The sequence below is a fragment of the Dama dama genome, chromosome 3 (assembly GCF_033118175.1).
Source record: "Dama dama isolate Ldn47 chromosome 3, ASM3311817v1, whole genome shotgun sequence".
Classification (NCBI taxonomy): Eukaryota; Metazoa; Chordata; class Mammalia; order Artiodactyla; family Cervidae; genus Dama; species Dama dama.
Window position 1 is genome coordinate 52504187 of NC_083683.1, and position 26885 is coordinate 52531071.

The 26885-nt window shown below is 38.1% G+C and overlaps 2 protein-coding genes and 1 long non-coding RNA gene across 6 annotated transcripts in view; 1 reads left to right on the plus strand and 2 right to left on the minus strand.

Annotated features, from left to right (window-relative positions):
* IRAK4 (interleukin 1 receptor associated kinase 4) lies at positions 1 to 25491 on the minus strand. Of its 2 annotated transcripts, none has more exons than XM_061129583.1 (12): positions 25414 to 25491; positions 19719 to 19888; positions 17198 to 17343; positions 16356 to 16538; positions 15803 to 15963; positions 14560 to 14624; positions 10877 to 10991; positions 10331 to 10440; positions 6805 to 6988; positions 5602 to 5664; positions 1262 to 1420; positions 1 to 1146 (listed from the first exon to the last, which is right to left on the minus strand). In XM_061129583.1, exons 2-12 carry the CDS (start codon positions 19877 to 19879, stop codon positions 1111 to 1113), a joined length of 1383 nt encoding a protein of 460 aa, XP_060985566.1. In that variant the 5' UTR covers positions 19880 to 19888; positions 25414 to 25491; the 3' UTR covers positions 1 to 1110. The 2 variants fall into 2 exon arrangements, with proteins under 2 accessions (XP_060985566.1, XP_060985576.1); XM_061129593.1 differs by having other exon boundaries at positions 25298 to 25418.
* On the minus strand, positions 1884 to 5592 carry LOC133046687 (uncharacterized). Its single transcript, XR_009690543.1, has 3 exons — positions 3910 to 5592; positions 3745 to 3796; positions 1884 to 1896 (listed from the first exon to the last, which is right to left on the minus strand). It is a non-coding gene; the product is annotated as an uncharacterized LOC133046687 (long non-coding RNA).
* Positions 25340 to 26885, plus strand: part of PUS7L (pseudouridine synthase 7 like) — a 24306-nt gene continuing 22760 nt past the window's right edge. Inside the window, exon 1 of one of the 3 annotated variants that reach the window (XM_061129564.1) lies at positions 25340 to 25464. The gene's annotated coding sequence lies outside the window, so the exon portion shown is untranslated. Of the gene's footprint in view, positions 25465 to 25579; positions 25733 to 25761; positions 26883 to 26885 lie in introns of those variants that run through there. The other 2 variants (XM_061129547.1, XM_061129572.1) reach the window with 2 other exon arrangements.

Sequence of the window (26885 nt, forward strand, 5' to 3'; positions counted from 1 at the left end):
TAGCTTATAGCAACTCATTTATTATCTCACAATTTTGTATGTCACAAGTCCAGGCACAGAAATCCATGTTTGCTACTGAGGGTCTCACAAGGCTGAAATTTAGGTGTCAACAGGGGCTATGGTAATATCTGAAATTTGAAGTACTCTTCTAAGCTAATTCAGGTTTTTGGAAAATTGAGTTTCTTGGTATTACACAACCAAGGTTCCAGATTTTTCTTGCTGACTGATAGCTGGAAGGTAGCTCTCATCTCCTAGAGGCTACCAGTAGATTATAGCCAATGTGGCCTTCCTACAACATGATAGCTTACCTCAAGATCCACAGGAGGATCACTCAGACTTCTTGTAAGAGCTAACCTTATTAGGTCAGGCCCCCAAAACAGTATCTTCTTGTTGATACTCAAAAGTCAGCAGATGAGGGACCTTAACCGCATCTCAAAACACCTTCAAATTTGCTACATAATATATGCTAATAATGGCCACATTATCATGGGAGTATCATCAGGGCACAATTGGCTTATGATGAATGATTGCTAATAGCACACTGTGAACATGACCCTATAAACAAATGAAAACTATAATAGGATTTTATAATTATTTATATAAACATTAAATTTTATATCCCTTTACAAGTTACAAAGTGCTTGTACATACTCTGCATCATGACTACCTGTCAGAGAGGCACAGTAGATATTAATTCAACAGTATAGGTGAAAAAAATAAGGTTCAAAGCAGCTAAGACATTTCCCAAATCTTTACAGAAAATTAGCAGTAGAGTCAGCCTTCAGCCCAGGGTCTTTTCACCCTATAGTCCTATCCTCTGTTTAGCTAATTCTGAGTTTTCAAACCGTGTTTGCTGAGATTCCGAGGAGTTATCTCAGGGATTACTGTAAGAACTCAGAGTGACTCTAAGAAAGTTGGGTTAAGTGTTGCAAAAGCGGTTCTGCTACTGTTTGTCCTCTATATGTGAGTTCTACGAAAGCTTTAATAACCACTGCATTTCACCATGCTGCCTTATAAAAGATAAAGAATACTTACAAAAAAAAAACTTTAGTTTAAAAAATGATTTAGATAACTGTATATAAAAATCCAAGAGTCTATTCCAGTAAAGTTTTAAGAAACTGTCATTTCTTCTAGCATCTGTTGAACCTTTTATAAAGAAAGAGAAAACAAATGCATTAAATAATTGATTGGAAATGTACACGTGGGAAAAAATGACAAACCCCACCTCCTTCACTTTTTAAATACATGTAAAAATTAATACCTTCTTAATGTCTGGTCTCTTATTTTTCTTTTCATGCAGACATTGACTGGCAACAGAGTACATAGTTTCAATGGAAGCGGAATCAATGTCATTCATCTTCTTATCAATATAATCTTCAATTGTCTTTTCTTCATCTTCAATTTCTTCTTTAATATCTAGCTTTAAGGCAAAAGTTAAAACTTTAAAAGCTTCAAATAAAAGAGAAACAAATCAGGTAAATTCATAAATGTATTTGTAAGTAAATATAAATTATATGTATAATGAATTAATATTACTATGCTATAAAATAATACATTTTAATTATTTAATCTACATTATAATAACATTTACTCGTATTTACTGTCTGCTGTTGTAACCTTATTAAGAACTGAGGACATCTAGGACAAATTCTACTTACTTACTTACTTACTTATATTAATACATCCATACATATCTCCTTCCTAGAAACGTTCAGCCATCTGCCTCCTGACTTTTCCGTTTCTGTCTATTCCTCTCACATGCTCATTGGCAGCCCTTACCAGGCTTCCGGCCCAGTGAGGTCTGCTCCTCTGCTGCGCTCCCAATGGCGCACTTCCAACTCTGAATGTAGATCCTCCTCTCTGCACAAGCACACTGCTCTATGGGTACTCAGATTGCTGAATCAAGACAAAGAGGGAGGAGGAAAAAGGGGGCAAGGCCATGATGAAAAGGTACCGCATAAGGAGAGAGGTGGACAACGAGAATGCTGTAGTGATTGAGGGGTGGTCCCGCAAAAGAAATGTCCAAGTCCTGATCCCCAGAACCTGTGACTGTAACTATATTTGGAGACAAAGGTCTTTGCAGATGTAATTATGTTAAGCAATTTGAGATGAGATCATCCTGGATTACCCAGGGAGGCCCTAAATCCAATGATAAACATCGGTGTAAGAAAGAAACACGGACATACACACACACACACACACACACACACACACACACACACACACACACACACACACGCAGTGGGGAAGACAATGTGATCACAGCGGCAGACACTGGAGGGATGTGGCTACAAGTCAAGGAATGTCAACAGCCACTGGAAGCTGGAAGAGGCAAGGGAAGGCTGTCCCCTAGAGTATCCAGAGGGAATGATGCCTGGACAAAACTTTGATTTCAACTTCTGGTTTCCAGAACTATGAGAGAGTAAACCTGTCATTGAAAGTCCTATTTTTGTGGTGGTAATCTTTTTCCCTCCTATATTTTTAATCTATACACTTTCTCTGTATAATACAATCAACATCCAAAGCTTTATGTATGCCTTTACATGAATGGCTCAAAAACTGTAACTCCAGCCCAGGCTTCTTTCCTGACCTTCAATAACCAGTGGAACAGAGGATCTATTTCTTTGATAAAGACAAAATTTCACAACGTGCTACAGAGAAGCCTGGTGGGTTAACAGTCCATGATGTTGCAAAGAGTTAGACATGACTGAGCATGTACTCACAGTGTATAAAATATTATGAAATATTATGAAAATATTAACTTCTCACAATAATTGGAGGCTTTATATATATACTTTACTGTAAAATATTAGATACCATGTAATATTCAAATGGTAAAGAATCCGCCTGCAATGCAGGAGACCTCAATTTGATTCCTGGGTTGGGAAGATTCACTGGAGAAGAGATAGGCTACCCACTCCTGTATTCTTAGGCTTCCCTTGTGGCTCAGCTGATAAAGAATCTGCTCGCAATGTGGGAGACCTGGGTTCGATCCCTGGGTTGGGACGATCCCCTGGAGAAGGGAAAGGCTGCCTCCTCTAGTATTCTGGCCTGGAGAATTTCATGGACCATATACTTCATGGGGTTGCAGAGGTGGACATGACAGAGCGACTTTCACTTTCACTTTTCAATATTCATTATACATATCCAAGAACCGATGGAAAGCTTTATAATATATACTTATATAAGGGATATCTGTAGCAATATTATAATATAGAGACATTACATTAATGGTTTTTCTTAAAAATATGGCATGAAGCCTTAGAGAAAATATATTATACCTTTTGACTTTCTAATCCTTGTTCTAGGGAAATAATCTGGTATACACAAGTCTGAATTTGTCAGAGTGGTTTGTCCCATTAGAACACAGAAATTAGAATAAAGTCAGTGTAGACCTTACAAATAGATGAGAAAAGTAGAGAAACTAAAGGCAAAGGAGAAAAGGAAAGATATACCTATTTGAATGTAGAGTTCCAAAGAATAGCAAGAAGAGATAAGAAAGCCTTCCTCAGCGATCAATGCAAAGAAATAGAGGAAACCAATTGAATGGGGAAGACCAGAGATCTTTTCAAGAAAATCAGAGATACCAAGGGAACATTTCATGCAAAGATGGGCACAATTAAGGACAGGAATGGTATGGACCTAACAGAAGCCGAAGATATTAGGAAGAGGTGGCAAGAATACACAGAACTATACAAAACAGATCTTCATGACCCAGATAACCACAATGGTGTGATCACTCACCCAGAGCCAGACATCCTGGAATGCGAAGTCAAGTGGGCCTTAGGAAGTATCACTATGAACAAAGTTAGTGGAGGTGATGGAATTCCAGTTGAGCTATTTTAAATCCTGAAAGATGATGCTGTGAAAGTGCTGCACTCAATATGCCAGAAAATCTGGAAAACTCACCAGTGTTCACAGGACTGGAAAAGGTCAGTTTTCATTCCAATCCCAAAGAAAGGCAATGCCAAAGAATGCTCAAACTACCGCACAACTGCAGTCATCTCACACATTAGCAAAGTAATGCTCAAAATTCTCCAAGCCAGGCTTCAACAGAACGTGCACTGTGAACTTCCAGATGTTCAAGATGGATTTAGAAAAGGCAGAGGAACCAGAGATCAAACTGCCAACATTCGCTGGATCACTGAAAAAGCAAGAGAGTTCCAGAAAGATATCTACTTTTGCTTTATTGACTACACTAAAGCTTTTGGCAGAAAGTGACAAAGAACTAAAGAGCCTCTTGATGAAAGTGAAAGAGGAGAGTGAAAAAGTTGGCTGCAAGCTCAACATTCAGAAAACTAAGGTCATGGCATCCAGTCCCATCACTTCATGGAAAATAGATGGGGAAATAATGGAAACAGTGAGGGACTTTATTTTCTTGAGCATCAAAACCACTGCAGATGGTGACTGCAGCCATGAAATTAAAAGATGCTTGCTCCTTGGAAGAAAAGCTATGGCCAACCTAGACAGCATATTAAAAAGCAGAGATATTACTTTACCAATAAAGGTCCATCTAGCCAAAGCTATGGTTTTTCCAGTGGTCATGTAGGGATGTGAGAGTTGGACTATAAAGAAAGCTGAGCACCGAAGAATTGATGCTTCTGAACTGTGGTGCTGGAGAAGACTCTTGAGAGTCCCTTGGACTGCAAGGAGATCCAACCAGTCCATCCTAAAGGAGATCAGTCCTGGGTGTTCATTGGAAGGACTGATGCTGAAGCTTCACCTCCAATATTTTGGCCACCTGATGTGAAGAACTGACTCATTGGAAAAGAACCTGATGCTGGGAAAGGTTGAAGGCAGGAGGAAAAGCGGACAACAGAGTATGAGATGGTTGGATGGCATCACCGATGTGATGGGCATGAGTTTGAGTAGGCTCCTGGAATTGGTGATTGACAGGGAAGCCTGGAGTGCTGCAGTCCATGGGGTTGCAAGGAGTTGGACATGACTGAGTGACTGAACTGAATTGAGGTATTTGAATAATTTTATGAAAAACATATGTGGTAGTATTTATGTAAGTTTTTTATTTTATAAGACCCTGTAAGTTCTTAAAATTTATTATACAGGAAAACTAGGCATGGCATAACTTTCCTGTAGTTATAGCATTCAGTTAGTCTATTTATATAATTGTCAATGAATCCCTATATAATACACAGGTAAAATTTTCTATAATAACTTCATTAAAAAATATTCCACAAGAGCGATGGAGAAAGAATTTTATTAGCAATTCTAGTCTGACACAAATTTCAAAGGAAGCAATGTTGTTTTTCCTCTCTAAGCTGAAAATGGTGTTAGTAATCACCATGAAAGTAACAAAATAAAAATACACTAGAGGAGATCTCAGAAATCATACAGCTTCATTGTGATTTTAGCTACAAAGAAACTAGAACATAGAATATATCAGTGTCTTTTCCAAGCTTCACAAATATTTCATGGCAGAGCTGAGATTAGAAATAATTGATGCTTTTTCCATATGCCACTATGTAATTGCCAACAGAAAGATTGCCAATAGAAAATGACATTTCCAGATGCCAAATTTATCTACATAAATTTAGATTATAAAGGAAAGAGACAAGAACTAGAAAAGTGAAATCTTTCGATTACCAGTAACTGAGGTTCACGGTGTTCATCCACAGCTGGAAGTCCGGTTATTATTTCTAGTAAAACCTAAGAAGAAAGTAAAACTCAAAGTAAGACTCAAGACAACATATAGAAACTGGAAGGAACATGGCACTTGATTATGAAATCTGATGAACCATTTCCACACACTGCATTATGCCTTTTAGGCATGACAGTGGAAAGAACACAGGCTGTGGTCATTTCTTGCCACCCTTTCTTCCCTAACACCTCAGAACCCACCCAACTCCACACGCAGTTCTTTAATCCTGGCAACTTACTAAACAATCAGCTCCCTAAATATGTGTTCTGGACATACTCTTTTTCTGCCTTGCAGAAGATACTTCACAAGTATAACTTTCTCTGGCTTTTAGGAGAATACTATTTTCTAAACCTCAGGCATATCCTAGGAACTTGTGCCTTAACTTCACAGTGTTATGACAGTAGACATCCATAAAGGAAACACAAATGAGCGTAAAAGATAAAGGATTTTCCAATTCTCAACCACTCCCACCCCACTCCTTACGCCATCATAAAAGGTTATTATCAAACTGATAGATCAGAAAGTGCCACAACATATTTCCTTCAAAAATTTCCTCTTTAAAATATGACACTAAAATGCATACTGTAGGACACAATTTATATACTAAGTTTCATGATAATTCATGTGGCAAAAAAAATATTTCTTACAGTAATTTCAGAAATCAATTTAAAAGCCTTACAAATTCAGAGAAGTTATCACTTTCTCATTTAACTAGAGGTTAAAGTGAGCAATTTACATCTTTACATATGAGAGCTAAGCAACACAGGTGTATTCAAAATATTCTATTTCAATTTCACAAGTACAACCAGAATGATTATTGTTACTAATTATATAGATAGTAAAATATATATATTTATAATATATATAATAATATATTATAAGTGTGTATGCATGCATGCTAAGTTGCTTCAGTCATGTCTGACTCTTTGCGACCCCATGGGCTGTAGCCCACCAGGCTCCTCTGTCCATGGGATTCTCTAGGCAAGAACATTGGAGTGAGTTGCCATATCCTCCTCCAGGGAATCTTCCTGACCCAGGGATCAAACCCGTATCTCATACCTCCTGCATTGGCAGGCAGGTTCTTTACTACTAGTACCACCTGGGAAGCCCATTACATGTATACATAAATACATTTATATGAAACTTACCACCCCAAAGCTGTAGATGTCAGATTTGGGTGTAATTTCTCCTCGCAAAGCTTCAGGTGCCATATAAGCTGTTGTTCCCACAATTCTGCTAGTCATGACTGTCTGTGCAAACTTCTCAGAAGCCCGTGCAAGCCCAAAGTCAGATATTTTGGCTGTAAAGTCTTCATCTAGTAAGATATTTGCACTGAAAAACAGTTTTTCTTTTTAGACAAATCAAACAGTTCCTTAGAAAGGTGTATCACTGTATGTATTTACAGAGTAACCATTTTATAATACACATCATAAAAGCTTGAATTTATGTAAATAAATCTGGATTAAGGATTATCGCTAAAGAAGAATAAGACTGTCTTCCTTTTTATTTCTGTAAGGAAAATTTGAAAAAAAAGTAAAGTAAAACTCTTCACATTAGTGATATTTTTATTACAAATAATTTATTATGGAGTACCTTCCCTCAAAGTATGCTAAAGCACCCTTCTTAATGCCTCCCCTAAAATTTCTCAGTTCACTTAAAAACAAACTTCCAACCAGAGTATCTCAACTGTATCATTTCTTAGGGGGTACTCTCTCTGAAATCTTTTGAAGAGGAAAGAATATGGCTAAAAGATCTTAATTCATTTATTTTATGCATTTGCTCATACAATCATACTTTCATCCAACAAAACTTTATTCAAGACCCGCAATGTGTTACAGTATTTAAGCTCAGTGCTGGGCATGGGGACAATCTTAGAATCTTGTCTGTGACAAAGGTATAGAAATAATTTTTAAAAACTCCTAATGGTGATAGTAGGTACAAAATGCTGAGAGAACAACTGTGTGTGCAGAAGAACTGCAGAAAACTCCAAGGAGAAGGTGAAAAGTGGGTGTAGTCTTGAAGGATTATTAGAAGTTGAGGTTACTGAGGCAAAGAAATGCATTTCAGGCAAATGGAACAGCATGGACACAGTGATGAAAACAAAAACACATATGATCAATTTGAAGTAACTGGTGTCAATAGAATGTGAGGAGAACTTGAACTTTATCCTGGGAGCAACAGGACGCCAGCTAAATGTTTCATAGTGGGGAACTGATGTTATCAAACTTGATTTTTAGAACCACAACCTGGCAGTATATTAGAGCATAGACAAGAACTGGCACAGACCAGTTAAAGGATGACCAGAAAAGTTTGTAAAAAAGCAAATAAGAGATAGTGAAAGTGTAAATGAAGGCTGGGGAGAAAAGGAGGTGCAAATTTTGAGGTACACTCAATAGAACCTTGTAATTTGTATGGTATGGGGAATGAGGAAGTCTTTAGCTTGGAAGATAGGATGAATACTGACTTCACTTGATCAGGAAAGAAACACAGAGGGAAGAATTTGGGTTGGAAGAGAAATGAATTTGACTTTCAACATGTTGACTTAGGAACTGCTATGGAACATTGTAGTAGGGTGATTTGGTCTAGAGACATTGAAAATATAGGACTGGAGGCTAATGATACAGGTCTGAGTCACCCACACGGAGGTAACAGTTGAAGTCAACAAATCCCTCAGCAAGAACATGCAGGATTAACAGAAGCGACAATGAGGTAGGACTCAATTAGAATACACATCAGTTAGAATACACCAACGAGTAATGGATGGGAGAGGGTGTACCTTCTCTTTCCTAAGCCCGATCCCTCTACTTGGACTCCTTTCTACATTCCCAGGAACCATATTCTATAAACTATCTCACTTTTCTCTTCTGTTCTATCACGTCCCTCTTCCCACAGGCATAAAAGCATGCTTTGGTGTCTGCCATCTTAAAAAAAAAAAAGTCTGCTGAATGACACATTGATTTCCAGCTATCCCCCTTCATGGGCTAAATAGGTGTCTCATCAGACTTGTCTATACTCACATTTCACTTTCTCCTCACTACCACCTGAATTCTGACCCAATTACTACATGGAAACAGATCTCCTGAAAGTCACTAATGACCTTCATGGCACTAATCAAATGCCTCATTTAAATATTTTTTTAAATGGGTCATTTTTCAGCCTTCATTCTGACTTCTAAAAAGCAACTGAAAATTTTGACTAATCCTTCTCAGGCAACTCTCTTTCCTTGTTCTCAGGGATACCACACTCTCCTGGTTTTCAGCTTCCTTGCATACTTTCTTAGATTACTTTTTAAGACTCATTTTGTTCTACTTGGCCATTAAGTCTTAAAGTTCCTCAGGACAAATCTTGGAATCTTTTCTTAATCTATATCTTTCTTAAAGTTAAGACAACTATATGCTAGCTCTTCAATTAACACCTATACATAAGTCACACACAAATAGATATCTTCAGCTCAGACTTCTTTCAGCTCCAACATGTACGCCACACTGATTAACATCTCTACTCACTTCTGTATCTTAAAGGAACCTCTAACACAACATGTACAAAAGAGAACTCACATATTCCACTCCCAACCTTGTCCTCTTTCATTGCTTTCTCTGTAAGTGAATCATGCCACAACGATTCCAGAATGAGGTTCTGGAAGCCATGAATCCTGCTGTCATTCCTGACGTGTCCCTCTCCCTGAATGCCACCCACCCACCCTGCAGCCAAGAATAAGCAAGAATCTGTTCACATTTCTTCATATAAACTGTTACCACCAAATCTTCTATGACAGGCTCCAAGCTACCCTTTCCTACAAATGAGTCTCTATTCTCAAGCCAAAGTGATCTTCTCAAAACTTAACTATGATGCCACATTCCTCCTTGTAATTATTCAATGGCATTTGATTATACTTATGATAAAATTAAAGCTCTTATCTTGGTCTATTAGGTCCTACACAGGGCTAAGCTCTCTGCCTATTTTATAATTTTATCTTATTTATCTATCAATCACTCCTTCAATTTCTGCACTTCAGTCATTTATTTAACCTCCTGTAACCCATCATGCTCCCTCTGAACACTGGTCTCACAAATGTGCTTCCTTTATTCCTAGAATACTCTTTCCCCATATTCTACAGCTGTCCTCAAATTGTACTCACTTATGTCCTGTTCATTCTTCGGATCTCTGCTTAAGTATAATTTTCTCAGGGAACTCTTTTTTATATTAATCCTATAGACTATACACTAAAGTTCTACTATTATTTTGTGATTATCTGATTGCTGACAGATGCTCCAAGTGCTACTTTTGCTAACTATATCATCCATAGTACCTGTTGTATAGTGGATGCTCAATTAATATTTGTTAATTAAATAAATACATAACAAGGAAGATAACTGAAATGTACTCATGAAGAACGAAAGTGATTCAAAATAGAGTGATGATCCAGAAAATAATTCTGACAAGAAGAACATAATAACATACTGTGAAAAACAAACAAAAAAAACACAGGTTACTTGGGATGAGTACTAGAAATAGGTCACTGGGTTTGAAATAAGGGAGATTATAGACGTCCTTAGTGAGACAAGCTTTCGTGGCATGTTCCAGGTTAAGAAGTTCATGTCAATAGTGAATAGAAAGAGAGAAAATTACTCTTTAAAGACAGTTCTCCAAAAGCTTTTTAAAGGCAGCATTTACCTTTTAATATCTCTATGAATATGATGGTTTTCATGTAAATAACTGAGGCCATTAGCTGCACCCTGGGCAATCTTGCATCTCATGTACCAAGAGAGTGGGGGAGTACCATCCTTATGAAGTAAGAAACAAACCAATTAAAAATAAAAGTGGAGAATAAAAAAAAAAATCTACAGAAAATATATAACAGAACATTTCTTCTAAGCAGCTACTGACCACATGATTACATTGCTAAGAATTTAGAACTACCACTTTTTAAGTTGTTAAACAATAATTGCCGCTGCTGCTAAATAAGATCAAATGGAAATTAGCATTTCTTATCAAACAATAAAAATATATAAGAGCATCTTCAAAGTCTAGCCTTGACTGATAATTTTACATTTTAGATTATCACCTGATAGAAAGGGAATTCCAATTGTTTACATGACAACTCTATAGTTTTCACAAAGTAGGATATTAATACAGTTTAAAAGATTCTGTCACAGAGAAAATATTAGAATTCCAACACAGAAACAGGAAGCCAAACAATATAATAAAAAAACATCTTACCAAGCAAGACAGTCTGTCCAGCAATGAACCATTGGGCATGTAAACATATACTAAGCAGAGATCATCTCCATCACTTGAGAAACCAAGTAGTTCTACTAAGTTTTCATGTTGACACCTGTGGCAAATAATTTTCCATCCAAAATTATTATGATATATACACATATTTACCTGAAGGTTATGTTATTCAATTTAGAGCTTTAAAAGAAAAAAGAGAAAGAAATAATTATATGCTATACGTTATTGCAATGTGATACGTATGTTTCTAAATCTTTATATGTGTTTATTACAACTGTTTATAATTTTCTGTAAACAGTTCCCTTTCAGTCAATATTAATCAACATAATTTTGATTTTAAAATTAAAGCTCAATAATTCACATATAATAGTTTGGTTAAGAACTAGGTAGGTGTTTACCTTTGTTTCACATAATTTTAAAGATAGCGCAAACAGGATTTCAAGAAGTGTGTTGAAATGTGTATGACAACCCTTTCAAGAATTCTCAAACACATTCAAAGCACTGATTTACAGATACCTGATTTTCAATTACATCTAATTTATACATTTTTGATCTTTACTAGTACCTGGTTATTTATAACCTAATTTGAGTTTCTTTATATACTTGAGAGTAATAAGACTAAATAAGGTGACATGTAACAAAACTGCAGGCATCTATGGAACAGTAAATACAAAGAAATCTGGGCTCAGAGTCCTAAGTTTAAAGTACAGCTCTGCCACCTCCTGGAAATGTGACCTTTCACAAGTTAACAGCCTCACTGAGCCTTGGCAACTTTCCCTGGTAAATGTGGGTAACAATGCCTATTATGTAACATACATGCTGTGAGAATTAAATGAGCAAATATATATGAGAGCCCTCTGGCTTCCCTGGTGGCTCAGTGGTAAAGAATCAGCCTGCCAAGCAGGAGATGCAGGTTCGATCCCTAGGCCAGGAAGATCCCCTGAAGAAGCAAACATCAACCCACTCCAGTTATTTTTGCCTGGAGAATCCCATGGACAAAGGAGCCTGGTAGGCTACAGTCTATGGGGGTCACAGAAGAGTCAGATAAGACTTAGTGACTAAACAGCAACAAATATGAGAGCCCAGAAAATATTCTATGCAGTGCAAATTAAAACAGCAAGTATTCTGTTTTCCACCAAATTGGCACACTTTAAAAATGAGTAGATAACATTTGCTGAGTTTATACTAACAAGGCATGTGGTACTCGATTTACTTGCTTTGTTTTACTTAACCCTTAAAATAACTTAAAGAAACATTTCATTATTAAAATAATTATCCCATTTTACAGATGAGAAAACAGACAAGAAACTTGGCTGAGGTCATTCTGCTAGTAAGGGCCAGAGATTGATATTTATTTTAAAAACAGCAATAATATTTAATGGTAGTGTGGTAGCAGTTATGAAATTGCAATAAACTGCTGGTAGAAGTATGTGAAGTGAAAGTCACTCAGTCGTGTCTGACTCTTTGTGACCCCATGGACTGTAATTCACCAGGTTGCTTTGTCCATGGGGATTCTCCAGGCAAGAATACTGGAGGGGATTGCCATGCGCTTCTCCAGGAGATCTTCCAGACCCTGGGACTGAACCTGGGTCTCCTGCATTACAGGCAGATTCTTTACCATCTGAGCCACCAAATTATTATAACTACAAAGTCATTTAGACAAATACTTAGAAAGTCTTTAAAAAGTTCATGCATTCAGAACCAGTAATTCTTCCAGGACTGTCTCCTGATGAAAAAAGCATATTTGTGCTTAAATATTTATGTACAAAGAGATTTAAAGGTGTTTTAATTTGTAATACTGAAAATTAGAAACATAAGTGGAAGGGTAATGATTAAATAAAACATAATTTGTATATATGCTAGAATGTTATGCAATAATTTAAAATGTTTCAACATGGAAAAAATGCCACACACTCATCATGAAGCAAGTACATCAAAATACTAGCAGTGGTTATCTCTGAGTGATAGATTCAAGGGATGAATATTTTCCTGTATTTTCCAGATTATCTATTTTGAACAAATTACTTTTAGGACTGGAGAGTGGAGGTAGGGGTAGAAAAAACAAATCCTGAACAGTCTTTTTATTTTTTTCAGTGTACATTATTTTTACTGAAAAAATTAATTCCAATCTATTCTTTCTTTCTTGAAGTTAAGCAACTAGAGTTGGTAATTTATAACAATGGGTCTAATGAGAATAAATTGGTAAATCCTATTTATTTCAAAAACACAAGTTCTGGAGTCAGACAGATCTGGATTTGAAACCCACATATTTATGTGTAAGTGACCTTGGATAAAGTTATTTAATGTTTCTGTATCTCAGTGGAAAAAAAAAGTGTGTGTATTGGGGGTGCTTACAACAACTGTGGTTATAACAATTGGTTAATGCATTACAGTTTTTGGTCTATTGTATAGAAGGTGAAAAAGAGGAGTAAAAAAGCTGGCTTAAAACTAACATTAAAAAAACTAAGATTATGTCATCTGGCCCCATCACTTCATGGCAAATAGATGGGGAAACAATGGAAACAGTGACAGACTTCATTTTCTTCATTTTCTCCAAAATCACTGTGGACGGTGACTGCAGCCATGAAATTAAAAGATGCTTGCTTCTTGGAAGGAAAACTATGACCAACCTAGACAGCATATTAAAAAGCAGAGACATCACTTTGCCGACAAAGGTCTGTATAGTCAAAGCTATGGTTTTTCCAGTAATCATGTATGGAGGTGAGAGTTGAACTATAAAGAAGGCTGAGTGCTGAAGAATTGATGCTTTCAAACTGTGGTGCTGGAGAAGACTCTTGAAAGTCCCTTGAGGGAGATCAAGCAAGGAGATCAAGCCAGTCCATCCTAAAGGAAATAGAACTCTGAATGTTCATTGGAAGGACTGATGCTGAAGCTGAAGCTCCAATATTTGGCCACCTGATGTGAAGAGCTGACTCACTGGAAAAGACCCTGATCTAGGAAAGATTAGGGGCAAGAGGAGAAGAGGGCAAGAGGTTGAGATGGTTGGATGGCATCACTGACACAATACACATGAGTCTGAGCAAATTCAGGGAGATAGTGAAGGACAGGGAAGCCTGGTGTGCTGCAGTTCATTGGGTCACAGAATCAGACACGATTTGGTAACTGAACAACTTATACTCAGGTATCAATCACTATAATTATTAGAATAAATTTCCCAATTTGTTTTTCCTTCTCTTTCTGACAATTTTCAAACGTACTGAGTCAATGGCTTCTAAACATTTTTGCATATAACACTTCCCTGGTTTACGGTGTTAACATATCAAATGGACTATTTGCCATGTATATATTAATATATAAATATGTATTTATACATACATGTGTATATATAATATACTATCATTTACTGCTCATAAATTTGGGGAACAGAAAACATGATAATGGAATGATAGTTCCATTATCAACTATCCAGATAGTTGAAATTCCATATAATTTTGCCATGATTTAGAATAACGACTGCTATTTAATCTGCACACATATGAGTGAGTATATGTAGCCATAGAATTGTAGAGTCAAAGTTCTGTCAAGTTCATTAAACTATTTTAGACTATATTTGAAAATATCACCAGTTCATGGCACACTCTGGGAAAGAAATAGGTCCGTTCTTGTCCTGCTCTCTTCCATGGTACCATACTGCCAAAGTAACTTACTTTGCCATTACTTTTATTTCTTGATCAAATTGTTGTTTCAGTTCTTCAGTACTAATGTCAACCATCTAAAAATATAAAATAATATACAATATAATACCATACAATAACCCAGAGGCTCCTAAAGCTAGAAGGGGTACAAGAGATCATCTGGCAGGTCCTGCTTTTTTAAAATATGTAAGTCATCATTCTCCCCATTTTATAAGCAACTGAGAACTAGAAATATTAGTGATTTGCTCAAGGTCTCATGGCTGGTTAAGTGGAAGGAAGAAAACCATATAACTCATGTAACTATATATACTTCAGCGAGTTATTATGGGAACAAAATGAAATAATGAGACTTTACCGTACAAACATTCTGAAAAAAAATTCAATGTGTCAGAAAACACAAGCAATTTTGAAGGCGAAAAGAAAAACAGAACATGTAAAAGTATTTGCAACATATATGACAAAGGGATCTTTATTATAAAAAAATGCACTGTATTGATATTTTAGAATAATAATAGATTTAAAATATAAGATATTCTAATAGAAATGTGAACAAAGGGTGCAGATGAGAATTTTTAAAAATTTTTATTGCAATATTTTCTAAACTTTATTTTTAAATGAGAAAAGTAAGTAAGGAAGATATTTTTATAAAATTTTCTTAGAATCTTAGTGTTTTAATATTGATTATACATGGAGCATTGTGTAGAGTTTGGCTTCTCTATTTTATGAATCTCCCCAAATTATGTGTATAATTGTATTCAACAACTACATTCTTGTAGAGAGTGTCTGTAGCTTTCAACAAGGTTTTAAATGTTAAGAACAGCCAATTTAGAATGATGTTTACTGAGAGAAAATACACACTGAAATAATATGTTTCCTAAAGACTAATTTAATATTTATTATTCCCTCATAGCTTAGTTGGTAAAGAATCCGCCTGCAATGCAGGAAACCCTTGTTTGATTCCTGGGTCGGGAAGATCCGCTGGAGAAGGGATAGGTTACCCACTCCAGTATTCTTGGGCTTCCCTTGTGGCTCAGCTGGGAAAGAATTTGCCTGCAGTGCAGGAGACCTGCGTTCGATCCCTGGGTTGGGAAGATCCCCTGGAGAAGGGAAAGGCTACCCACTCCAGTATTCTGGCCTGGAGAATTCCATGGACTGTATAGTCGGACAAGACTGAGCAACTTTCACGCACTCACATACAGCACACTATGGAACAACTGTTCCTGTAAGTTTTTCTCTTCCAGAAAATATAACTTACTGCTGCAAGCTTCTTCACTGCTACAGTCCTGTTGTTCACGTAGCCTTTATACACAACTCCAAACCCTCCTTCTCCCATTTTGTTACCACCGACAGAAATGGGCCGCTCATCAAAGTTATTTGTGACATCCTTCAATTCAAAAAATGAAAAACTGTGAAAACCTGTAATGTCAACAGAATAAGAAAAAGAGTGCTTCATTAAAAAAGAAATTGGTTTTTGTAATTCCAGTATTTTCTCAATTTGGATATCTCATACCTATGCAAATATTTAAACTCTAGTCACTTATTTTCTTTATAAAATGATCCTTTCAAACTATGTCAATATTTACATTTTTTTTTTCACAGCTTCTGTGGTTGTTCATATGTAAATGTCCTATTACATCTACTCACCTATAACAGTAAAACAATGAAGACGCCGCCTAATAAATTAGGAGGAAAACAAGACCACAGAAGAGCTATTGCCAGAGTATATAGACAAAAGAAGAGCTTTATTTTAAAGCAGTGATGGTCTTATGACAAACTCACTAGCAGAAAGCATGGTAAATATTACTTACGTGTATCACTAAAACCTAAACTTGTATTTTCTGGACTTGAGGAGTCAGGTAGCACATAGTTTTGTTCAAGATTCTCATCAGATATCACAGATGTCCTGTCTTTGCCAGAGAGGGGCTTTGGTTTCTGCTGAACTGTTACAGTGACTTTAGAAGGCAGTGTATTAACATTTTTGGGTACAGCATCTAACAAGTGAAATAAGATACAAGTTGTTGTTACATAAGAAAAAATGTTTGTGAAAAAGTTAAATTAGGAACTCAATTTACTTAACATCATTCTAGTTGCTACCCATTAGCCCCATATTTTCACAGCACTCATAAGAATTTACCTAGTAAGAATTTGTAAATTTCGATAAGGATGGGCAAGGCAGTGTTTCCAAAAAGTGGCCTATAAGCCACCTGCAGCAGAAGCACTGAAGTACCTGTTTTAACATATTGATCTTGAACTTAATTCAAGAATTCTGATAATGAGGTCTGGAGTAAAGCCTGGGAAGTTACATGTTTATCAAGAACTCCAGGTGATTCTTATGCCCTCTGAAGGGTGAGAACTACTGGTGTAAATAGCATCAAAGGGAAAAAGCAAACTTCCTATTGGCATAAAACTACCTGACTTTAACTGCACATTTAGACTGAATCCTGAAGTCTTACCAGCTTCAGGATTTTCTCAGCAGCAAGTTTGCAGCATCTGGGGTGCTTGTTAAAGAGTTGGGGAGAGTTGAAAGAATGAAGACTCTTAAAGGGTAAGGTTCATCTACTCTGATAAAAAAGTAAGAGAAGAAACATGCCTATTTCTGTCACTTGTCTTTCCATCCCAGTCACTGATACTGTAGACACACTCAGTTTACCTGGTAGCAAGAGACTTGCAGGGGCAAAAAACTCATTTTGGACCAAAATATCCACAAGATCACCAACTGTGCAATTTGTGGTGCCCCAGTCAAAGAGTAATTCACATGTGGGGCTTTTTCCAGTTTGTAGTAATGCTTCAAATCTCCTTAAAGCAAGTAACAGAGAAATAAGATGAGTATGTAAGCAGAGTTAACACATAAGTAGGTATTATTTCCCTCAGTCCCCTTCTTGTCCACAGCACTTCCTATGATTAAAAAAAGAAAGGGGCAGGAGAGTCAGCAAGAATTAGAGAACAGGAAAGACGGGCAGAAGGAAGAAAAGATGCTGAAGGTGCTGATAAGTTGACAGACACTCAGTACTTACAGTGGGCTACAGGATGCAAAACATGAACTCATATGATTTTCAAAGACACTGTGAATGTCATGCTAATGTACTAAAGAGAAAGCGTGAGAGGTAAGCAGTCCACAGTCACACAGCCAATAAACTTATATACAACCTGAGATTTCAAGCTGCTATCTCACTGAATACACAGGTGTACTCTCAACGTGCTAAGCTATACTAGTTCCCTACATGACTTATTAACACTGCTAGCCATGTGATTTTTAATAAAGCAGGCTGCTTAAAGAAATAGAGAATACATACACTTGGAGAATTATTCCTTGGATCTTAACTATATTCCATTTCAAGTGAGGGAAAAACAGATCAGTTTTTCATGAAAAATGTCTTTAAACAGTTGGTGAGAAGTTGCTGCATAACATAGGGAGACCAGTCTGGCACTCTGTGATGACCTAGAGAAGAGGGATGGGGGAAAGGAAGGGAGGCTCAAGAGAGAGGGGGGATATATGTATAATTATGACTGATTTGCGTTGTATGGCAGAAACCAACACAACACTGTAAAAATTAAAAAAACATAAAAAAGAAAATAACTATCAATAGTTTTGAAAGTAATATTTAAAAACCTAAACAACTTAGCTCTCCCTGTTTTTTTCCTGAAAATTCATTTATTTCAAAAAATTTGAAACCTACAGAAAAGTTGAAAGGATAATACCATGAGCAACCATCTAGATTCACCGAATGACCAGGTAACGTTTAACCGTGTTTGTGCTTCACCCTCTCCCTCTTCATCTCTGTCTGGGTGCTCACTTTACAGAACTTAGACCAGATGTGTAGTAGAACTGTCACAGTCTAGGTTTGTCTGATGACTCTCTCACAATTAAATTCAGATGAAAAACTGTTGGTAAGAACATTGCATAGATGACAATGTGTCCTTTAGACTGCATCACATCCGGGGGCACATAACGGCAGTCTGTACCAATGCTGATGACACCAGTTGGATTACTTGGTTAAGGAGGTGTACTGCAGATGTTTTTCTCTGCAAAAGCACCTTTCCCCTTTGCAATTCATAAATCATCTGTGGAATACACTTTGAAATCATGTGGGTATCTTGTTCGTCAACACCCTTTTGCCTTGGCGTTTCAGCACTCACTGATGAGCCCTCCATCACCAAATACTCACTGGTACTTGTAAACTGGTAATTTTTTAGTTCTCTCATTCTTTCAATATTTGCTGCCATTATTCTGTAAAGAAGAGTCTTTTCTCCTCATTCCCTCAACTATGCTCTCAATGTTTTTTTTTTTTTGTTTTTTGGCTGTGCTGTATCACGGTGCTCGGGCTTCTCCAGGTTCAGTAAACAGGCTCTAGAGCACATAGCTTAGTAGTTGCTGAACGCGTGCTTAACTACCCCATGCCTGGTATGTGTGACCTTAGTTCCCCGACCAGGGATCAAACCCACGTCCCCTGCTTTGGAAGGCAGATTCTTAACCACTGGACCACCAAGGAAGTCCCTTCTCCCAAGGTCTTTAATAGTTAATATCAACAAACTGTCTATAAAAATGGTTTTTGAGGTTTAAACTGAAGCTTCCTCCAAATAATTTAAGATGCTCATCCTTCACATGAGAAAACATTTCCTGGATGGACTAACAATGAAAACTAAAGTTTCAGATTTTTTTCAGGTTAATGCTGAAAGTCACACATAAATTTATTTCCCTTTGCTTCCAGAGACATATTTTGACATAAGTTTGGGCTGGAATCACTGACAAAAACAAAATTTGTACTTATATCTCACACTGAATCAAGTAGAGACAAATAGAATGGAATTTTTCTGAAGATAGTGTTGAAAAATCCAGGGTAAGAACTAAGATTTACAGATGTATACATGTACAAGCAACTTTAAAACATCAATTTGAAGAATTTCCCAAATATGCCATTTAAGTGCATTAGAGACTCATACATGAATTTAACCATAAAAACTTACTTGCAAGATCACAGTATTGACCTGGCTGATATACTGGAAAGTGAAGCAAAAGTCACACACACAAAAAAAGAGGGGGAGATTTATTACCATTACCTCCCCTAGAGAGAGGTTTTTTTTCTGAACTGCAGCATTAGACAGTATTTGTACCTATTAATCATTCTAAATTGTGATGTAAGACTTTAAAAAGAGAAAGATTTTTATGTTACCTTATGTGAAACTGATTGTATCTATCATCACCAGATGGTTTTTTAATAGCGACTGCTAACTTCTTCCATCCTTCTTGAGGATCAATAAAATCAGACAACTTTCTAATTAGTCCAAGACTGAGGTAGCGCACATATGTTGATGCTGTTATGGGTTTGTTCATCTTTTATTCCTAAAATATGGAAAATTCTCTTTACAGTAGCTTTAGTGATGACATGTATAAGCTTATACATCACACTTTGCTCTAACATAGGAAATGCTGGCAACTTATTACACTGTAATAAAGGAAAACTCCAAGGTCAAGACATTGATATTTTAGTCTTCCTCCACTTCTAAACATTAATTAAAAATTACAGGATTATTTTTTTCTGACATTGATATTTTCTAAGTGAAATTTACAAAAAGGTGCAACAAGTATACTTTTTCATAAAAATTCGTGTAAACATATTCAGGAATCAAATGTATTATGAAAAATATTTTTCAATTTAAAATATTTTAGTATTTATTTACTAGTAAATATTTATGCAACATTCTTTGGTAGAAGTTAAAAAAAAAAAAGTCCTGAAATAATTTGTATTGCATTCAAAGATGGTCTATTCACTACCTTTTTATGTAACATGTTCTTCCTTGACTCTGCCACAATTTTTGAGTTCATCAGACTTGCCTGATTATAATTCATTCCCTACTAAGGTGAACCCTGTGGTTTACCACCTAACTACTCTTTATTTGCTCAGTCCCCTATTCTTCTACTCCATCCTGGAGAGCTGTAGCTAGGGACAAACCTCACAATTTTTCTTGTATACCAGCATTGCTGAATGTAGCTGTGGAGAACCCAGTAACTGAGCAGACTGGTGTGAGTACAAATTTAGGGGACCCCTTTTCAACACTGCTGTTTATCCTTTCACTTGCCTTTGCTCATCCTCCCGAGTGACTATTTCACACCTTTAGCTCTCCCCATAATGTATTTGATTTCTACCTCACTCATTCTCAGCAGGCCAGTGGTTTTTCCTTCTAATGAATCAAAACAAGGAGATTTAAATATTCTCCTATCAATTACTCTCCTGCTCCCTTACATATTTTTATTTTAAAAGTGCAATATAATTAATTTGGGAGTAAACACTAGATTCATGTGGTATGAATTCAGATGCTACAAAAGGGTAAGAAGAAAGAAGTCCTCCTGTGTCTTAGGCTCTATATTGGCAGTCTCTTCTCTGCGGCCTTCTTTGATCACATCTAGGGAGGTCTACCTACTCTCAACCTAATTATGTTTCATCCCTGCACAATGTGTTTGTAATCATATATTTATTTGTTTAGCTGCTTATAATGGTCTCCGCCATTAGACTATAAGCTCCATGAATTCAGAGGTAATGTTCATTTTATTCACTGATATATAACTAATTACTAGCATACCCCAGAAATTGGTATTCAGTATTACAAATGAATGAATTTCTTGCCCATGCTAGGTAACTTATATATTTCACTTGATCTTCACAGTGACTAAGGCAGGGTTGGCATCTCTATTTCATGAAAGTAGTAAGTGAAAGTTAGTTCTTAAACCCATGTCTGACTCCAAATTCATGTCATATATCCCTGTTTCTCTAATTCAATTCATTGTTCATGTCATTCTCTTTTCTAGAAAGACCAGTCATTTCCTTTCATTCATTCATACACTTAATAAAGATACATGTCAGGCTTTGCACTAAGTGACAGGAGCTACAGAGATGAGAAAATCTTTGTTTTCAAGCTTCTCAGTCTAATGGGGGATATAACTATTTACACTCAGTATAAATGTTACAAGAAGTGTGAGCAGTGTTAATGGGGCCATGAGGAGAAGCATCAATTGAAGGAAGTCTAAAGAGTCTGAAGTCTGAAGACAGATTTGGGTGGGTGGGTAGTTGGAAGGAATGAGGATAAATCCCAAAGGGAATTCCAGGCAGCAGGATTAGCATGGGAAAGCACCGGTTAGGCTAAGGCCAGGAGTTTGCTATGGCTGGACCCTAGGATACATGTCATTAAGCAGTAAAGTATGAAGTTGGAGAGGTAGGCAGGGCCAAGTCATCATGCTCCTCATATACTACAATGGTAGATTTAAACTTCATACTAAAAGACACAGGGGAGCCACTGAACAATTTAAGGAAAGGTGGGAAGTGATCTTATTCGGTTAACTGGATTCCTCTGGATAAAACTTGAAGGGGTGCCTATTAAGGAAAGAGACCAGTTTGAAAACTTTACAATAATCTAGAAATGAAAGTCTTAATACAGCATTCAGTCAGGGAATGAAGAAGAAACAGCTTCAAAAATTTTGGAGAAAAATCACAACATTAGAAAGATGGGAGACTGAGGAAAACAAGCTGATTCCTAACTTTTTTGGCTTGGGTAATTATGTAGATGATAGAGGAAATAATGTGTCCAGTTCTGCATGCGTGCTCGCTCAGAAGTTTGCAACCCTACAGACTATAGCCCGCCAGGCTCCTCTGTCCATGGGATTTTTCTGGCAAGAATACTGGAGTGGGTTGCCCCGTGTTCAGTTCTGGTCAACGTTAAATGTGAAATATCTACCTCTAGCACCATCTGGGGAAGCTGGCACTAAGTAGCTAAATATACAGTCTGGAGATTAGGGTAGAAGTTTTGGTAATGAATCCTCACGTATGAGCATTCTCACATATTCATGTATGAATAGTTGGCTGAAGCATCAAGAAATATGGGCCTGCCTATTAGGAATATAAAGACTGTGAGGAATGAAGAGGAAAAAAAAGAAACTTTAAAAAAAGTATTGATAAGTCATGAAAGTTAAGAAAACCAGGAGAGTAGCATACCAGAGATTTCTAGAATGGGGTATAGATTGGTATAAAAGTCCCTAAGAGATCAGATAAATACTGATGGTGTGCTCAATTTGGAAACCAAAAGACCTCTGGGTGACTTAAGAACAGTTTTGGTGGAGCAATGAGTGCATGGTAGAAAGACATTTCCCAAGAAGGCTTCGGGTTCTAATGTAGCTCTTCCACAAGCCAACTGTGACTAGTGTCAATAACTCAACTTCTCTGGACTTCGGCTTCTTCATATGAAAACTGGAGATGGTCATATCTAAGAGTTTCTGTATAGATTAAAAATCAAAAGATGCCTAATCCTATCAATAATAAGTGATCAAAGAAAATGTAGTGATGATTATTGCAAGGCAGAAGTTATTTTTATGTCACATTTTAAAAAAAAGAAACATGCAGCGTTTTAATTAGGCTCAATTTCAAAACAGCAGTGAAAGGCAACTGAAGGAGAGGAAGTGGAAATAAGAGGTATGAGAACACAGCTAAGCTTTTCATGGTGACAGTCATGTTACTAAGCACAGTATCCTTAATACGCTTATAATCTTCCCAAAATACATTATTCACTCCCATGCTTTCTTCAGTAAAGTATTGTAGATAACCATTTACCTAGATCAAAAGTGGTTGTCCATTTTTGGACAACCCAACACCATCATTATGAACAAAAGCCTGTGATACCTTCTAGACCGAATAAGTTATACAGGGCTGCCCTTCTCAAATTGGGATGTTTGCTAATATGCCATAAATTAAACATAATATATTAATACCATCCTCAAAAATCAATTTAACTTAATGGTAAGTAATCTGAAACATTTTGGATATATTTTTTAAAAACCAAAATATTATTCATTAATGAATATTTACTGAGTCTCTATTTTGTGCTGGATATTGATCCAGGTCCCTGGAGATAAAGCATTAGGAAAATAAGAAAAAAAATTAACTGAATTCATGGAACTTGTATTCTAATAGATGAAGATGGGTAATAAGCATTTACTCTACAGTATATTGTGCTCTGTTAAGTCGCTATAGTCTTGTTTGACTCTTTTGTGACCCCATGGACTGTAGCCCACCAGGCTCCTCTGTCCATGGGATATCCCAGGCAAGGATACTGGAGTGGATTGCCATTTCCTTCTCCAGGGGATCTTCCCAACCCAGGGATTGAACCCAAGTCTCTTATGTCTCCTGCATTAGCAGGTGGGTCCTTTACCACTAGCGCCACTGGGAAGTCTTTATATGATGCTAAATGAAAAGGGAAAAAAAAATAACAGAAGGGGTTTTAATTGTAAATAGAGTACTCAGAGTAGGCCTCAGTAAGGTGCCATGGGATTAAAGGTTTAAGGGAATGAGAAAGCTAGCCACTGGGATATCTGTGGTAAAAGTTTCTGGGCAAAACAATAGAGAATGTAAGGGTCTGGAATGGGCTCACTGAGGAACCATAAAGGGGACAGTAAGACTGGAGAATAGGGAGCAGGAAGGCAGAATAGAAGAGAGGGGTAATGGGGCCAGGTCCCCTAAGGTCCTACTTCATTTCTATCTTCTGAGGGAGACGAGAAGACAGGGGAGATTTTCGGAAGAGGACAGACATGCTCTATACTCGTGTCTTAAAAGGACATTGGAGACTGCTGCTGAAAATTATTGTGTTTAATCACTGTTTAAATTATTGTTGAATAAACTACATATTAAAATAAGGGCAGAGAAGCAGGAAGAGATCAATTAAGTGAGTACATCAATAATCCAGGTGGGAGGTGCTTGTGGCTTCCATCAGAGTGGTAGCAAAGAAGGCAGAATTCCTAGGATGATGGATATTTTCTGAGGTAGACACCTCAGAAGTCACACAGAATCCTGCATGCTGCTATGAAAGGTGAGAAGTTGGCACCAAGGTTTCTGGCTTGAACAAGCTTCCTGACCTTTACAATAAGATGGAGAAGACTGTGAAAGGAGCATGTTTAGCCTGGAAGTTCAGGATTTGTTTGGACAGGGGTAAGCAAACGTCAAATGAACGTTTAGCATGCAAACAAAAGAAAAAAGAAATCTTAACTTTCTGACAGGTCTCTTCAAGGATTACCCCCAGAAAGGGAAAAGGCAAATCTGAATATTCTCTGCTCTCAGCTCTTTAGGCAGAGACGTTTTTGAGGCACTTGTTCAGTTGCTAAGTCCCGTCCCACTCTTTGCGACCCCAAATAGCCCACCAGGCTCCTCTATCCTCCACTATTCCTGGGAATTTGCTCAAATTCATGTCCACTGAGTCGGTCATGCTATCCAATCATCTCTTCCTCTGCCACCCCTCCTTTTGCTTTCAATCTTTCCCAGCATCCCATCCTAAATGGCTAAAATGCTTTCTGAGGTTGCTTTTCATCCCGTTTTCCCTCTGTTTCCAGGCTGTCGGTACACTTTCCCCATCAGATAACGTGCTGACAATGCCGCTCCGTTGTCTAATTTCCCGGAAGCCTGAGAAACCAGCTAATTAGAATCTTGTGGGGGTTCAGAATGCTTTCCACGCGGACAGCATCTTTGCTGGTTGCTGGTCCTACTTCCTGGTTCTCAGGAAAAGAGATTTCATTTCGTAAACGGGGTTCTCGGAACAGAGCCCGGGAGTTGAGAAACTCGAGGCGAGGTCCGACAGAGCCACCGAGTGACGCCTCTCTTCGCCCCACGGTCCTCCACCGGTCCTACCAATTTTCTAATCCCTAGGGACCCACCCAAGTCTTTATCCTGGAGCAGGCGCTGCCCATGCAACCTACTTCCCCTCTAACTTTTCTCACTTGGGCCGAAGAGAAGTCGATTTTCCTTCCGAGCAGTCCCTCCACAACCCTGAGGCCAGGGCGCAGACCTCGGACACTTCGCGGAGAAGGTGGCGCGCAAGTCCGGAACCCCTTACCTGTCCCGGCGCGAGGCGCCGCGGGGCTGAGCCAGCGACCTCAGGACCCAGGTACTACGAAGGGCCGGGGCGTGCCCAATCCGTCAGGTCCCGCCCCCTCCTGCCCATGCCCCGCCCCAAGCCCATGCCCCGCCCCCGCTCCGCCCCCTTTCTCTTAGTGCTTCTTCCTGGCCGCTCCACTGCGTGAAAAATCCCAGAAAGGCGCTTCTTTAAGTGGGAGCCTGTCCCTTTAAATACTCTCTGTCGGAGACTAGCTATTTTATGGCTTCCGGGCATGCGCACGGCGAGGTGCGGAGGAAACCCTTCAGCCGGACTTGAGGTAGAGCGGCCTGAGCTTCTTGGCGCCACGTGGGCTTGTGCTGGGGGCGATGACAGCATTGGCATTGAGACCCTGACCCTCTGTCCCCAAGAGGAGCGCGATGTGAGCTAGTATCGCGCCTTGAGTTAGGCGGGGATGGGGGAGGAGAAGACGCCCGTGGAGCCAATGGCTGTGTCGGGGGTGCTTTTGAAAGCGCCTCAAGTCTGTGCTGCAGGAGACAGTCCTGCCGGTTGGTGGCAGAAGTAGGAAGTAGGAGTGAATTAGGTGGAGCTTTGGCGGTGGAAGGAGCAGGAGGAGCTACTGTCCTTTTTTAACATCTTCCTAGACTCTGCCCTTAGCCACAACCCGAATTCCCAAGCCTTGGGTCAGCCAAACTGCCTTCTCCATGTCCGCCCGGCAGGCTTACCGACACATCTGTTGCATGGGAACTCAACTCTAGGTGGATTCCTTGCTGCCCTTCAGCACGGTTCCACTCTTACTAAGATGATTGGTTGTAATTCCCTCATCGTTGTATTCTCAAATTGTTCTCCTTTGCCACTCGCTCAGAATATTTTTATATCTTCTTCCTACAGCTGAGCTCTTGATCACGTCTTGTTGCTTTCGATCTCCTCTAACTGTTCAACTAGATTGATCCTGCTCAGTACTATCAGTCATCTTACTAAAACATCGTTTAGGATTGTGTTATTTTTCTGCTCAGACACTTCCAGTGGCCGTCGATTAACCACTGAATGGATTCTAAGCCCCTGACAGGGCATTAAGTGTTTTACCTAGTTCGGCACTAATCCGGCCGTATTTTCCAGAATTGTGCTAGAAAACACTTTGTCCTCCTGCTCTGTATCTGGGCTGTTCAGTTTTTTCTTAACACGTTGCATAGTTTGCTTATGTCTTTGCCTCATTTCTGTCTCCTGAACTGTTTTGAAAATGTGGCCACTTCTTGCATTATGCTTTACTGATTATTCTAGGCAAAAGTGATCCCATCTTTCTTCTTCTTCACTCTTACTGCTCTTATTTTGTACTAGTGATTTTATTTATTCAATAATCAGTTTTGATTGTGTGCCTACTATGTGCTTGATTCTGTTCTAATTGTGAGATAATCAGTGAATAAGGCAGACAGGGTTCTTACTTTCATAGAGCAAACATTCTAGTTGGGGTA